General features: G+C 39.4%; 2 protein-coding genes across 3 annotated transcripts; both read right to left on the bottom strand.

The window, feature by feature from the left end:
- On the bottom strand, positions 1–4640 carry tmem97 (transmembrane protein 97). The gene is made up of 3 exons (XM_034700347.1): positions 4421–4640; positions 4182–4326; positions 1–445 (listed from the first exon to the last, which is right to left on the bottom strand). Exons 1-3 carry the CDS (start codon positions 4532–4534, stop codon positions 195–197), a joined length of 510 nt encoding a protein of 169 aa, XP_034556238.1. The 5' UTR covers positions 4535–4640; the 3' UTR covers positions 1–194.
- Positions 4641–4682: 42 nt separating this feature from the next.
- On the bottom strand, positions 4683–10512 carry si:ch211-167j9.5 (tyrosine kinase receptor Cad96Ca). 2 transcript variants are annotated; one of them, XM_034700345.1, is made up of 13 exons: positions 10388–10512; positions 9603–9687; positions 9426–9519; positions 7950–8157; positions 7571–7709; positions 7393–7491; positions 6880–7040; positions 6661–6798; positions 6205–6316; positions 5771–5870; positions 5578–5677; positions 5278–5394; positions 4683–4710 (listed from the first exon to the last, which is right to left on the bottom strand). In XM_034700345.1, exons 2-12 carry the CDS (start codon positions 9637–9639, stop codon positions 5287–5289), a joined length of 1296 nt encoding a protein of 431 aa, XP_034556236.1. In that variant the 5' UTR covers positions 9640–9687; positions 10388–10512; the 3' UTR covers positions 4683–4710; positions 5278–5286. The 2 variants fall into 2 exon arrangements, with proteins under 2 accessions (XP_034556236.1, XP_034556237.1); XM_034700346.1 differs by lacking the exons at positions 4683–4710; positions 9426–9519; positions 9603–9687; positions 10388–10512 and adding an exon at positions 9302–9337 and having other exon boundaries at positions 4860–5394.
- Between the last annotated feature and the right edge of the window lie 4215 nt (positions 10513–14727).

The raw sequence follows: 14727 nt of genomic DNA, 5'->3' as shown, positions 1-14727 counted from the left end.
TTCAACAAACAAGTGTTTACTTTCAAAACAAGTATCAAAGGCACACTTTTGCTCATAAAACAATGAAAATGTCCTTAAATTCACAGTGTATTTCAGTCTGAGTCTCAGCTTCATGAATATTTGTACAACAAACACACAGAATCATAAAAATAGAACAACATCTCATAAAATCAGAGTTATTTAAATCCCTGGGTTCACTTCTTTTTGGCTTTAGTGGTGGTGTTGTACGAGGAGGAGAACAGCATGGTGAGGAGCAGCAGCACGGGTATCAGCAGGTACGGAGCGTAGATGGAGACCAGCAGCCAGCGCTCCTTCAGGGTCTGGGGTCCGGCGTGGGGTTCCAGAGGGAACTGATAGAAGAGGATGTGAGCGAGGATCGGGACCAGCGTGGTGGCGACATGTGTGGAGTAAATAATGGCGGGAGTCCTGATCCACTTACAGCCGCCTGAGGAACAACAACAACAAGGGAGAACGTGGTCAAAAGATGATCCAGACTCTGACATATCCAATCAATCACAACTCCACACAGATACATTTTTGGACACTCTGGATTATGGTATTCTTTTTTAAACTTCATGCATAGATAAACAAGACCACACCACTGTTGTCACTTAAAGTATAGCCGTTTTCATTTAATGAACATTTAAGCACAAGTTAAAACTGCTATTTTACATTTAAAAACAATAAAATATAGCAAAATGATTGAAATAGTTCACTGATATAATTTTGTATAAGTCTACAGCAGTAAATTAACTCTTTTCTTGTAACTCTGTATTATAGTCTATGTATTTTTTATTATTGTGGGCCTGAAATGGTCATAAGTCTAAGCTGTAACGCAGCCATCTGCCTCTAGTAAGGGCTGCAGCTCCAGTTATTAGCTACTGTCATAATGCTCTAAAGCTCTACTACCTGGATGTAAACAAGCACAGGTGACTGATGTTTTCTCGTAGCGCAGCGTAAGCTGTGTCTGGTTGAACTGACATAACCGCGTCACCAGAGACATGAGGAACCGGCACAGGCATGAGGACGCTAACCTGCAAGGTGGACTGAAGGCTTGTGGTATTAGCTCTGCCATTGTTAGACAGACTCTGCAAATCAATTTCCCAGACTCTGAGATGTCGTCTGCAGCTCTGTTAGATGAACTGTTGACTGTTTTCAGAGTGTTTTCTTACCTCTTTTATGGATGTATTGTTGATTTTAATACTGCAAGCAACAGATTTCATTAACATCTGTATATTTGTTTATGGTGGTAGAAATCTCAAGGCATTCCTTTTCCTATTCAGCAGTAAATCAAGTATTTAATATAACTTAACTTAAACATAGACACCCTTGCTAGTCTGTATCAGAATTATTAATTGTATAAACATTTAATTGATTATTTTCTTTGTATTATGGTGGCCCCAAAATAGTCATATGGTGCGTCTAAGCTGTAATGCATCCATCCGCCACTATAAAGCTCTACTACCTGGATGTAAACGAGCACAGGTGACAGATGTCATTTGGGAGTGCGGCTGGTGGTGATAGCTCTGTGATGTGGTCTGTAGCCGTGTTAGATATATTGTGCTAATTTTTGATAGTTTTCTTATCTTTGTTATGGATGTTATTGTGGATTTTAATCAGGCATTAGATTTCATTTCCATCTGTAGTCTATTTTTGTATATAGTGGCAGAAATTTCAAGATGTAAAACCAAAGCTAGCTGCACTGCAAGTGGGTTAATGTGATAAAATGAAGCGTTTAAATATATTCAGCCAAACTGAATTGGATTCACTTTTACTAACTCACTGTTTACCTCATAGTTTCCTTCTGGAAGCTCAGTAAAAGTCCTACAGAGGTCAGGGTTGAGCTAGCTTCTGTGCCAAACTACATACATTTAACGCAGACTAATTTAACATTTTAAGTTGATTAAAATACAGTGCTATTAAAAAGTATTTGCCCCCTTCCTGATTTCTTATATTTTTGCACATTTTTCACACTTAAATGTTTCAGATCATCAAACAAATTTTAATATAAGACAAAGATAACAAGATTAAACACTGAATGCACTTTTTAAATGATTTATTTTTTAAGGGATAAAAGTGATCCAAACCCTCCTGACCCTGTGTGAAAAAGTAATTGCCCCCTAAACCTAATAACTGGTTGTGCCACCCTAGGATGCAAAAACTGCAATCAAGTGTTTGTGATAACTGGTGATGAGTCTTTAACATCGCTCTGGAGGAGTTTGGCCCACTCTTCTTTACAGAGTTGTTTTAATTCAGCCACACTGGAGGGTTCCAGCATGGACGGCCTGTTTAAGGTCTCAATCAGATTCAAGTCCGGACTTTGACCAGGCCACTCCAAAACCTTCATTTTGTTTTTTTTAAGCCATTCAGAAGTTGACTTGGTGGTGTGTTTTGGATCGTTGTCCTGCTGAATAACCCAAATGTGCTTAAGCTTGAAGTCTCGAACTGATGGCCGGACATTCTCCTTCAGGATTTTCTGGTAGAGAGCAGAATTCATGATTCCATCAATCACAGCAAGTCGTCCAGGTCCAGACGCAGCAAAGCAGCCCCAGAACATCACTCTACCACCACCATGTTTGACTTGGTATGATGTTCTTTTTCTTAAACACTGTGTTGGTTTTACGCCAGATGTAACGAGAGACACACCTTCCCAAAAGGTTCAACTTTTGTCAAGTCAGTCCACAGAATGTTTTCCCAGAAGTCTCGGGGATCATCAAGATGTTGTCTGGTGAATGTGAGACCTTTGTGTTCTTTTTGGTCAGCAGTAGTTTTCGCCTTGGAACACTTCCATGGATGCTGTTTTTGCCCGATCTCTGTCTTATTGTGGAATCATGGACACTGACCTTAACTGAGGCAAGTGAGGCCTGCAGTTCTTCAGAAGTGGTTCTGGGTTCTTTTGTGACCGGGATGAGTCGTCGCTGTGCTCTTTGAGTCATTTTGGTAGGCCGGCCACTCCTGGGAAGGTTCACCACTGTTCCAAGCCTTCTCCATTTGTGGATAATGTTCTCTCATTGTGGTTCTCTGGAGTCCCAAAGCCTTAGAAATGGCTTCGTAACCCTTTCCAGACTGATAGACATCAATGAGTTTGTTTCTCATCTGTTCTGGAGTTGATTTGGATCGTGGCATGATGTGTTGCTTTTTGAGATCTGTTAGCCCACTTCACTTTGTCAGACAGGTTCAGTTTAAGTGATTTCTTGATTCAACAGGTCTGGCAGTAATCAGGCCTGGGTGTGGAGAGTGAAATTGAGCTCAGCTTTCCAAGAAAGCAGGTTAATCACAGTTCATTTGTGATTTAACAAGGGGGGGCAAATACTTTTTCACACAGGGTCATGTGGGTTTGGATAACTTTTTCCCCTTATTAAATAAAATCATCATTTAAAAACTGCATTTAGAGTTTACTCTGGTTATCTTTGTCTAATATTAAAATGTGTTTGATGATCTGAAACATTTAAGTGAGAAAAATGTGCAATAATATGAGAAATCAGGAAGGGGGGAAATACTTTTTCACAGCACTGTATACATGAATTATATTCTAAGCGATAATGTTTTAGTCTTACAAATCTATCAGTGTGTTTGTAGTATGTTATCATATGAAAGAATACTTTGTGCAGTCTTATCTTCTCACAGGGTTAACAGGAATACAGTATTATTACGTCACTTCATGCAGAAACGTTAATCGGTTAACCGACTTCATCGATGACGAATTCAAGGATGTGCTCTGAACATTCCAAGACAATGTTAAGTTGTGTTCATGCTCCTGTTTTCTACATAAATTAGCCACACAGCATTAAAATGACATATTAGACTATTGTTACATGCATTATTTCATGTTTAATTCTTACATATCCATATTTATTTTATTTATTGCTTAATCTGTCATTACCAAACATAATCACACCATGTCAACCTGTCACTACTGAATCATTTTAATACTGCCTGTAATTACTGCAATTCATCTAAATTCCATTTGTAACATTGTATATATTTAAATTGTATTTTATCTTTACTTTATTCTATTTTTATTTATTTTATTTTATATTATTTTATTTTATTTTATTTTATTTTTACTGATTGAAACTCTTTCTTGATTGTACTTTTGTCTTGGTTACTGTAACAACTGAATTTTCCCCCCATCAATCAATAAAGTAATATCTTATCTTATCTTATCTTATCTTACTGACCTTTCAGGAAAGCATATGCAGCGATGGGGAAGAAAGGCAGCTGAACCAAAGCTTCACAGAAAATAAAAGACCTGAACCACTCAGGAGGATCCAGAACCATGGGGTCTTTGAAGTCCTCTGCATACCAGTGAAGAAGATCCTTCAGCTGCAGGAGAAAAACATGAAGTGAGTTCAACTTTATTCTGACTGACAGCTGGGTGAAGTTTGAGTCCTCATGTCCTCCTGCAGCTCACACTCACCTGCTGAGGGAACACATGCCCGGGCAGCAGAGCCTGCAGGTCGATGAATAAAGTGATCGGGATGTGAGAAGCGAAATAAAAGAAGAAGATGATCTCTAAAACACGGAGAGCCATGATCCTCAGCTTCTTCAGGGAACAGGACGTAAATAAAGTGGAGCAGGGAGAGTTCCTGGGGCGTGTGTGTCGTAGAAACGCGTGTTCATGAAGTGGATCCCATTGGCTCACAGGAAGGCAGAGGCGTTCCTGAACGCACCATCCGTCCCGAACAGGAGAGGGCATCGGTCAGGCTGCTTCAGGTACGCCTCGGAAATACCGAATATTTTTAGCATAGCACGATGATGTGCAATATTATATCTGCAATATAAACATTTTTAATACATTCTTTTTATGTTTATTTCTTTCTTTAGAAGCAGAACAATAAAAGAGTTCAATACTAATGAAAAATGTTAAAAAATAACACTTTAATTTAAGATGTAAGAGGAAATCTAAAGTTGAATCTGCACAACTGCAAAAACTTACACCTCTTTTACACAAATGACCCAGTTTAAAACCTTGAAATATTTACAACCTATATTTATATTTGCAGACATTTAACATTTTAAACATCAGCACATTTTCAGGAAGGTATTTACAGTCACACTCTGTTTCAGCTGCAATGAAATGCATTTACACCTCTAACCTCATAATCTAAACTCTTCTGCAGTTTAAACGATAAAAATATCTATTTAACTTAGTAATACATGTTATTTATATAATATATTCCAGACATCTGAAATATTAAAATGAATATACATTTTTTTACAGTTACTTTAAAGATTTTGTGTTTTTTGTCTAGCATTTTTTTACCCCTCTCTCACTCAGATTAATCAGTTTTGATCCTCCAAGGAGACGCTGGCCGCTCGTAGACATTGAGCTTCATGATATTCTCCTTCATTTTTCACCAAATGCTGCGGACTCTCGACGTCCACGTAATCCTGCAAAAGAGCATTAATCTATTACATGCCAAAGCAGTGCAAACATTCCGTTTACCTTCTTCCAACGCATTAGTACTGGTCTCAAGGTTCAGTTTATTGTCACTGAAAAATCAGCACATGTTTAAAGATACAGAAGTTCAGAATAATGTCACATTGTGACTAAATGAATCAGTGATTTCTTACTGCGTCATTCTCAATGATGTTCTCCAGCATGCAGACGATGTTCGAGAACGAGGGTCTCAGAGTGTACGGCTCCAACCAGCAATCCCTCATGATGTGAAGCCTGTGAGGTTGGAAGTGAGGATCGTATCAGTACGAAACAATCAATCCAACACAAGGCCTACAAGTTATATCTGCATATCCTTATTCATCTCACATCTCCGGCCTGCAGCCCTCTGGGTTTGGGTTCTTATGACCGATACAGATGTGATACACCACGGCGTCTGAGGTCTCCAGGTTTGGGTACGGCAGTGTTCCTGCAAGAGCGACAGTTTTATGATGAAGGATACATAAAGGAGGGAAAGAAACCCTTCCTGAGGTTTTTGTACGGATCAAAAACGTTCTGTTTTTCTACCAAAGATCTGTCGTGGTGCTTCTTAATTTCATGCACATATAAATCAACGAATGGCTGCACATATTTAAGTAGTTTGCATGTTTCTAAACACACTTTGAGTAAGCGTGTGCCTCCTCTGTCTCTACTGATTTGTCCTGCAAATATCTATATTCTCTAACAGACACATGCATCTCTCATTTCTGAGAAAGTGTCAAGCAGACATAAAAGAATCAAAACTACAAACAACATCAGCTCACCGAATGTCTGCATCTCCCACAGCACGATGCCAAACGCCCACACGTCTCCCTTGAAGCTGTAGTAGTTGTTCTTGAAGTACTCGGGTGGGTACCAGCGCAGCGGCACACGCTGCTGTGGAAGAAGAACATAAAGAAGAAGTAGATTTGACTTTCAAGTCAAGTTTTGGTTCAGTGAACATTTCCTTCATGAGTTTCAAGAGGTTTCAAGTCCTTGTAAATAAAGCATGGTGTTTAGACTCCCACAACAACCTAACATACAGGATAGAGCTGCAAGAATGCTAAGAATCCAAACTGTCTTCCAAATAAGTTTCAAAAAAACAACCAAAATGTTAATTTGGAGGCTCCAAAAGAGGGTTTACATAATGCAATGCAATGCAAATGTTTTAAACGACCTAAATGATATGAACCCCTGAACAGCAGCGGTGACGATGTTTGATGTGTGTGTCATCGCCTTACTCGTGGATTTCTCCAGCGGCTGCTTCGTCGGCTCGTCATACTCGTCAAATCTCGAGCCAGGCCGAACTCGGCGACCTTCACCTCCCAGGGAAACTTGTTGACCATGATGTTCCTCAGAGCGAGGTCGCAGTGAAGGATCTGCAGGGGAGACACGACAGCTCAGCTTAGTACAGCTCTAAGTTATGTATACTGAATCTATATGTGAGGATGAGGTGTCACCATTTTGGAGCGCAGGTGCTGCATGGCCAGAGCGATGTGGTAGGAGGCGATGGTGAGGAGGCTCTGCAGCTCACTGTCTGTACTCAGGTGAGCTCTGTTGGTCTGCAGGAAGGTCCTTAGGGTGCCGTAGCTCACGTACTCCATGATCAGGATGTAAGGCTCTGCACAAATCCACAAACAAGAACTTTTTTTTAGACATTCACTCTGGAGTGTCGGCCTCCAAAAGTTGCTTGTTCACACACGTCCTTCAACACGTGAAGTTTTCCTTATTGGACAGGAGAGGCGGGGGTCTCAGGAGGCAAGGAAGGTCATGATAAAGTCATTGCAAGGGTCTCTGCATAATGTTTACAAGGTTTCAAAGATGGCAGCTGACGTCAGGCTGAAAGAACTTGCACAAGTAGCCCACCTCAAAGCATTTCAGGAAGCTATCAGGAGTTTAATGCACGTGTGAACAGGGATTCATCCACCTTTATCTAACACCTGACAAACAAGGAGTGTTTAAATGTCTCTTACCCTCAGTGGTGTTCCAGTCCAGCAGCTGCAGGATGTTCTTGTGGTGCACCAGCTTCCTCATGATAGAAACCTCGGCCTCCACGCTTTTAGGACGAACTCCTCGAGGAGAGAAAGACACAGAGATAAGTTATTACGCCTGTATCAGATTAAAACGTCTTTCCTCTGGAGAACTCTGTACCTTCTTTGCTGATCTTGCAGGTGAACATGCTGTGGCCCTTACACGTCCCTCTGGTCATCCTGGCCTGGTAGAAGACGCCCTCCTTCCCCGCTTTGATCAGCTGCAGCAGGTTCAGGTCTAACTTTGTGAAACGGGGACTCTGGTGGGACAGAAAAGTGATATATTAGAGCAGTCTGGTGAATAATGCTTCAAAGGACAGTAAAGATTTTTATCAGGTGGAACAGGCTGCAGCATCAGATACAGTTTGATTTGTCTTTTGGGGGCAGCCTCAAGTGGACACTTGAGGAACTGCAGTTTTTGCACTTTTTACTTTTCAACACCATGTCTTTCTGCATCATGTGACTATAATGAGGAAGGTGGTGTAACTGTCAGTGATCACCTGCTGCAGGCCTCTCCACAGCCTCCTGGAGGACAGCCTGACCGTGGTGCTTGGCTGCAGGGGCATCTCAGAAGCCTCCTCCCCCTCTCTCTCCCTCTCCTCCTCCGTCTCTGACGGGGGTGTGATGGGAGTTTGCAGCCGAGAGAGAGCGCTCTGCATCAGTCTGCTCCCTTGCAGCTCCCGAACTTTCCTCGCCAGAGAACGATACCTGCAAGAAAGTGAGTGTTGACATCGTTAAAACTGTGCAAGGTTTGTGGGAGAAAGTCTGACGTGTAAGCACAGAATCCAAGGTGTGGAAAATCAAGGTGTGTGTGGAAAGACCAAAGTAAAGATTCTGCAGTCTGTGATGATTCAGGGACAAGCTGAGGATGTTGCATCTGCCCACAGCTCCAAAACTTCCAGTAAATGGTTCACTGAGCATGATGTTATTGTGCTTGACTGTCCACTCCTGCAAAGGCTCTAGTTTTAGGCACATCGAGAAGCAGCTGATTGGTTAACCTCAGAGCTGGAGTATAAACATTGGGGAAGATCACTCAGTTGTGTGTGATGTCATGGTGGACTGAGGGTGAAATAAAAACATTGCGGGTACTCTACCAATCAGAAACATTCAGCATTGCAGACCCCGCCCCAAAAGTACTACCCCAGAACTAAATTTAGACCCTCACAAAGGTCGGTAGTTCCTGTGGAAAGTTCCTGCGGTCGAGAAGCACCTTAAGGTGAAGGTAAAGTTTAAAACCAATCCTGCGACGGACCGGAAGCCGATATAGAGAGCAGCACAGGTCTGATGTGGTCTGATGGAGAGCTACAGGCTGATCGTCTCCACATGACGCATTGATGCAGTAATTCGTGCTTAAAGAGCCCGTAACATTTACTGCATGTATAAACGAATGTTGTTTTCAGAAGTTAAACATTTCTGTATTTTAAATCCGTCTTTGGGATTTATCTTAGTAAATATTCTGATAATTTTAAGGACAGGATTTCAGATTTTTATGAAACAAAATCATCAGAATTTAAACAGAAACAGGGTTAAAATATTTTAATTTACATGCGATCATAAAGAATATTTAAAATGAAGAAATAAACAACCTCTGTCGTGACATTCTGATTTGCTGAGATGCACTGAGTCTGTTTTACTGACGCAGCCCTAAAACAACGAGCACAACAAGGCTCAGGCTTCAAAGTACTTGATGCTCATTTAATAAGGAGCAGATTTATGTTGTTGTTTCACCTTTGCTGCTGCCAGATAGGATTAAAACTTGTTTTAATGTTAAACCAAAGCTCGCAGTTTTGCTGTGAGCTGATCCGGTTTGTAGGATTTGTACAAGCAATAAAAACATGAAGGAAACTCTGACCTGTTTAGCTGTAAAACAAAAAATCTTTAACAGAGGGATGTGCTTGTTCAATTTGAAGAATCAGATCACAAAGATGACAGATGTTGCTGTGAATTCTTGATCAAATAAAAATCCTCTCTCTTACTTTCTGAGGTAAATGACCCCGAGCAGGCAGGACACGATGACGGTGAAGGCGAGGGCCGCGATCAGCCCGAAGACGAGCGGCTGCAGTGGCCCACCTGAACCAACCACAGGACAGAGACACTCAGTTAAAACATGCTCTCACTCTCTGTCAGTAAACACACCTGCAGGTAAATCTCACCTGCACACGGATCTCTGGTGGTGTTATGGTGCATCATGTCTCCTGCTCAATGCGGCTGGTGTCTGTGAACGCGCCTCACTGCGGCCTGGAGAATGATGTTTGAAAACGCAGGAAGTTCAACCACACAACAAACTATCACTATCAGGACGTAAAGGAAGAAGAAGAAGAAGAAGAAGAAGAAGAAGAAGAAGAAGAAGAAGAAGAAGAAGAAGAAGAAGACAAAAAGAAGAAGAAGAAGAAGAAGAAGAAGAAGAAGAGGAAGAAGAAGAAGAAGAAGAAGAAGAAGAAGAAGAAGAAGAAGAAGAATACTAAGAAGAAGAAGAAGAAGAAGAAGAAGAAGACTTGAAGAAGAAGAAGAAGAAGAAGAAGACTTGAAGAAGAAGAAGAAGAAGAAGAAGAAGAAGAAGAAGACTTGAAGAAGAAGAAGAAGAAGAAGAAGAAGACTAAAAAGAAGAAGAAGAAGAAGACTAAAAAGAAGAAGAAGAAGAAGAAGAAGAAGAAGAGGAAGAAGAAGAAGAAGAAGAAGAAGACTAAGAAGAAGAAGACTAAAAAGAAGAAGAAGAAGAAGAAGAGTAAGATAAAGAAGAAGAAGAAGAAGAAGAAGCAGAAGAAGAAGAAAAGGACTAAGAAGAAGAAGAAGAAGAAGAAAAGGACTAAGAAGAAGAAGAAGAAGAAGAAGAAGAAGAAGAAGAAGACTAAGAAGAAGATGAAGAACAAGAACAAGAACAAGAACAAGAACAAGAACAAGAAGAACAAGAAGCTGATATCACATAAATCTTCCTTACCTGAGTTTCAGGAGCGCCCCACTTTGACAGAAACCATCCTCCTCCTCGGCCTGAAGCTCGTCTCTGACTCTGCTCTGTGTGTATTCACAGAACAGACATGGAGGTACTCAGAATATCGAGCAGTGTGTGGTGTGAACGTCGAGCTCGTGTGTGTGCGTGTGTGTGTGTGTGTGTGTCTATTGTCACCTTTAGAAGCTGTGTTCGTGCGTCGACCACAACACTCAGAGGAAATGAACAGTAGCAGCAGGCGGTCTGAGCTGCAAACACACTTTTATATGAGGCTCAGTAACAGGCTTTTATTTTACACTGTCTGATGGAGTCAAAACACCTGGAGTCACTTTAATATTACAACTATTAAGAATGTTTCATGTGTTAGAATAATCACCCCTAACAGATGTACTCTTTTAGTGTTACATATATATTACTGGGTTATTATTCCTGGAGCTTTGGGTTAAGGAAATTGTGTCTGTTTGTTTTGGGATTATTTATTTATTTTATTTCATTTCATTTTATTTAATTCAAACATTTTTATTTTTTATTATTTTATTATTTTTGTTTTGTTTTTCTATCATATTGAAATTATTCATTACTTGAAAGTTTGTAAAAACTAATACATTTCAAATCATAATAAAATTAAAACATTTTAACATTATATACAGGGGGTCAATTTTAACAATTTAGGCAAGAGTTTTTTTTATTTTAAGGAAACAAAAATAAGTAAAAAGGTAAATAAATCTGTTAATGAATAAAACCCCAAAAACAATTATACTAATCTAAAATAGAAAATAAATAAATAGAGAAGAGAAGAAGAAAAACTAGTTAATATTTAAAAAAAATAAATAAATAGGTTAATAATTTAAAAATAAATAAATAAACAAAAAGGTTCATTTAAAATAAGAATAAAGATATAGATAAATAGGAAAGGTAAAAGCAACAAACAAACAGACAAATAAAAAGGAATGAACATCAGATGTAATAAACTACAAATACACCCAGAACAACAGAACATGTTCTCCCCTGGATTCAGATCCTGTGCCACAGAAAGACGGATCAAAGTCTGCAGCCAGCTTCATTCAGGTTTTAAGTTTTCTTTTAACCGTGAGGAATCATCTCTGCTGTTTCCTTCTGATCTAAATACATTCAGGTTAAAGTGCATGTGGAACCTTCAATCACAGGAAACACAGGGGAGGAGGATCAAGAGGGTGGAAAAATAAAGCAGTGATGAAGTTTTCAGGACTTTGAGAGAATCTAAGTTCTTGGTTTTTAATTTAACTCCATCTTCAAACTTATAACTGAAAGGCAAAAAGATAATTCAAAGGGATGAAATCCACGACATGTCTCCTGTGGTCTGTGTGTGTGAGCTCAGGTCTCCTCTGATGTCGGTGAAGATGTATTAAAGTTGGTCCTCGGGCTGCGTGGGACAGAGACATGAGTGCATGAGCTGCAGGGTTTGTTTCGGGGAAGTTTGAGCAGAGACCCTGAGTGTGGTTTCCTCTTTCCTCTGCAGACCTTCTGCAGAGACAGTCACTGCACGGAGGAGGGACGAGGACTCCAGCTGTGCAGGAAGATCCGGGAGTTTATCAACCTTTCTTTATTTTCATGGTGTGAAGGAGTCTTTGGTTTAACAAGGTTAGAAATGACTCCAGCAGGTGTTCTCAGCTGGGACCAACAACAGGCTGAAACATCATCAAAATGCTCCTGATCAAAGTGTGTTAACCTAAACTTCAGCTATGACAGGTTCACACTTTTACAGTCAGGATCCAACAGAGACTACACTTTTTATTCACCTCTACAAATCTTTCTTCATTTTTTAATTTAATAAGCAACCACTCTTTAAGAAACTCTAAATCACAGGTATGGAGGCGTCAGTTCACCTGCTACAATCAACAAAAGAAGAAACTTAACTTTCATGATGAAAATGATTGAAATAAATATTTTTTATTGTATTTCAAAATCTTAAAAAATAAGAGAAAAAAGTCAAATATAAGAAAGTTTGTATGAGGTATTAAAAAAGTTAAAAGTGAGGATAAAAGGTCAAAATTATGAGATACTGTTGCATAATATTTAATGTAAATATTTTAGATATTTTTATCTCATAATTTCCTTTTTTTTTTGCATAATTATGATTTACTATCCTGCAAACTTTGTAAACTTGTAGTTTCAATCTTGTTATCTCATTATTATGACTTAAGACTTGATGAGAGAGAGAGAGAGAGAGAGAGTCATCTGTAAAAGATAAATTAAAATATTATAATTATTGTTGTTGTTATTAGTATTACTGTTGTAATTATTATTTTTGTTGTTATTAGTATTATTATCGTTATTTTTATTATCATTATTATTTTTATTATTCATATATTTTCTTTCATCTGTACAGCTCTGTTAGTTTAACATTGAATCTTATTATTCTGTAATTGTTTGTAATTTTGTGTTTTATTTCTTTTAAGCTTTAGCAATGATTACGTATGTTTTCCATGCTAATAAGCCCTTTGAATTGAATTGAATTGAGAAGAGAGAGAGAGAGAGAGAGAGAGAGAGAGAGAGAGAGAGAGAGAGAGAGAGAGAGAGAGAGAAAGAGATGACTTTGTCGTTGAAGGGGAGTGAGATAAAATCAGGAAACTGGAGACTTAGAGCAGAAGTCTGGTTTCCAAAGTCTGACAGAGGCATCTCAGCAGGAGTTTGTGTTAGTACTTGTGGCTTAAATCTGTTGTATCACATTCTAACCTCTCATCACTCTGATGAAAGACTGAAAGACACATGAAAGTGAAACAAATTCCTCATTTGTTCCAGCATAACATCTGCGTGTTTGTACCAGAAAGCACTGTCACTGTTGTGGGATGACTTGGGAGTGTTTTGAAATGAAAATGAGGCATCTGTCATGATGAAATGTTAAAATGCTCTGACAAAACGACTGGTGCAAATCCCATTATGATCCGGCCCTCACTAAGTCATTTGATCAGGGTTTAAACAATTTAGAGAAGCTGTGGTGACACACAGAAGCTAAATCTGGAAAAAATGAAGAAAAGAACAAATAAATCCAAATATTCTAATCCTAAGCAGAATTATCTCCTCCTAAGGGTTTCTGGTACTTTCAGTTGATCCCAGTCTGCACCCTTGCAAAGGGCTATCCTACAGAAGTCTTCAGTATTGATGTTGCCTTCCATGTTTTGCTACTTTTTACCAAAGTAAAAGATAAAGAAGAAGCAAAATGCAATTTCTTTTGCAAAACAATTTCTTACAACTGAAGGAACACAACCTCTATGGCCGAGCACATCAGCATGGTGCATCAAATTAAACCAAAACGCAGTACATTTGATCGTCTAAACTCTGACTGCTGCTGCTGCTGCAGAACAGTCCTCCTCCAGTCAAAGCAGCCATGTTCAGCACACACAAACTTTATAGCTAGTCCTCTCAGTTAAAAACAGTCATTGTGTGTTAGAATCTATGATGAACTCAGCAGGATAAAAGTAAGCAAACTGAACAAGGTGGCAAAGGGTAACACTCAGGTGGGATCAGTAAAATGATTACGAGGTGAAGGTAAATAAAATGTAATCAATAAAAGCATTACCAGTTCTGTTAATAATGTACTAGAAAATTATCAATAGTGGAGTCAATAAAGACCTGGATCGTTGAGGAGGCGTGATAATGGCACAACATCAACATAAGTAATGATCCCCATCCCTAGTCCCAAAGTAGCTCCTCCTTTCGTTCACTTCTCACCCAAAGTGCGTCTCTTTTCAGACATGGAAAAGGTAAACTATTGGCTTTATCAGTTGAAGCCCTTCACATATCTGACAGTGTTAGATACTGAAGTATGCAGTGCTCAAAGTGTAACAGAAATGTAGCCTGATAAGACTTTTATCAAATTCTTCAAAGTTATACGAGTACTTATTCAGACATGGGGCCAACAAGTGAAATTGCTTTTTCTTAACAAGGTACCCGTCAGACCGGAGACTCTGCCTGAGGGGAAGCAGAGACATGATTTAATTTAAAGATGCAGTTACACATCTGAAACTTCTTATTAAGAGTTTCTTTTCCAAAAGCCAGTCCTCTTCTGCCTCTTGCCCCTATCTTGAAACAGTCCAACGCTCTGTGCATGCTCACTATGCATGCCCTTGAAAAGTTGGGTGTGCAGAGAATTTTTCTTTTCAAGGATTAACATAGAGGATGAGCTGAAGTGTAATCTCTGGAGGTTTCAAGTATCTGAGAGCCAGAGCGAGAGTGAGTCAGACAGTAATACAGAGAGGAGCACAAACAAATATAAACCTACAGAATGGAAATGCCAAGTCGAAGAAGTGTAGGGCAGACCTTAAGACAAAGTCACTCTGAAAAATGCAAAT

This window comes from Notolabrus celidotus, chromosome 14, assembly GCF_009762535.1.
Source record: "Notolabrus celidotus isolate fNotCel1 chromosome 14, fNotCel1.pri, whole genome shotgun sequence".
Classification (NCBI taxonomy): domain Eukaryota; kingdom Metazoa; phylum Chordata; class Actinopteri; order Labriformes; family Labridae; genus Notolabrus; species Notolabrus celidotus.
This window is presented reverse-complemented; position numbering and strand designations above follow the sequence as displayed.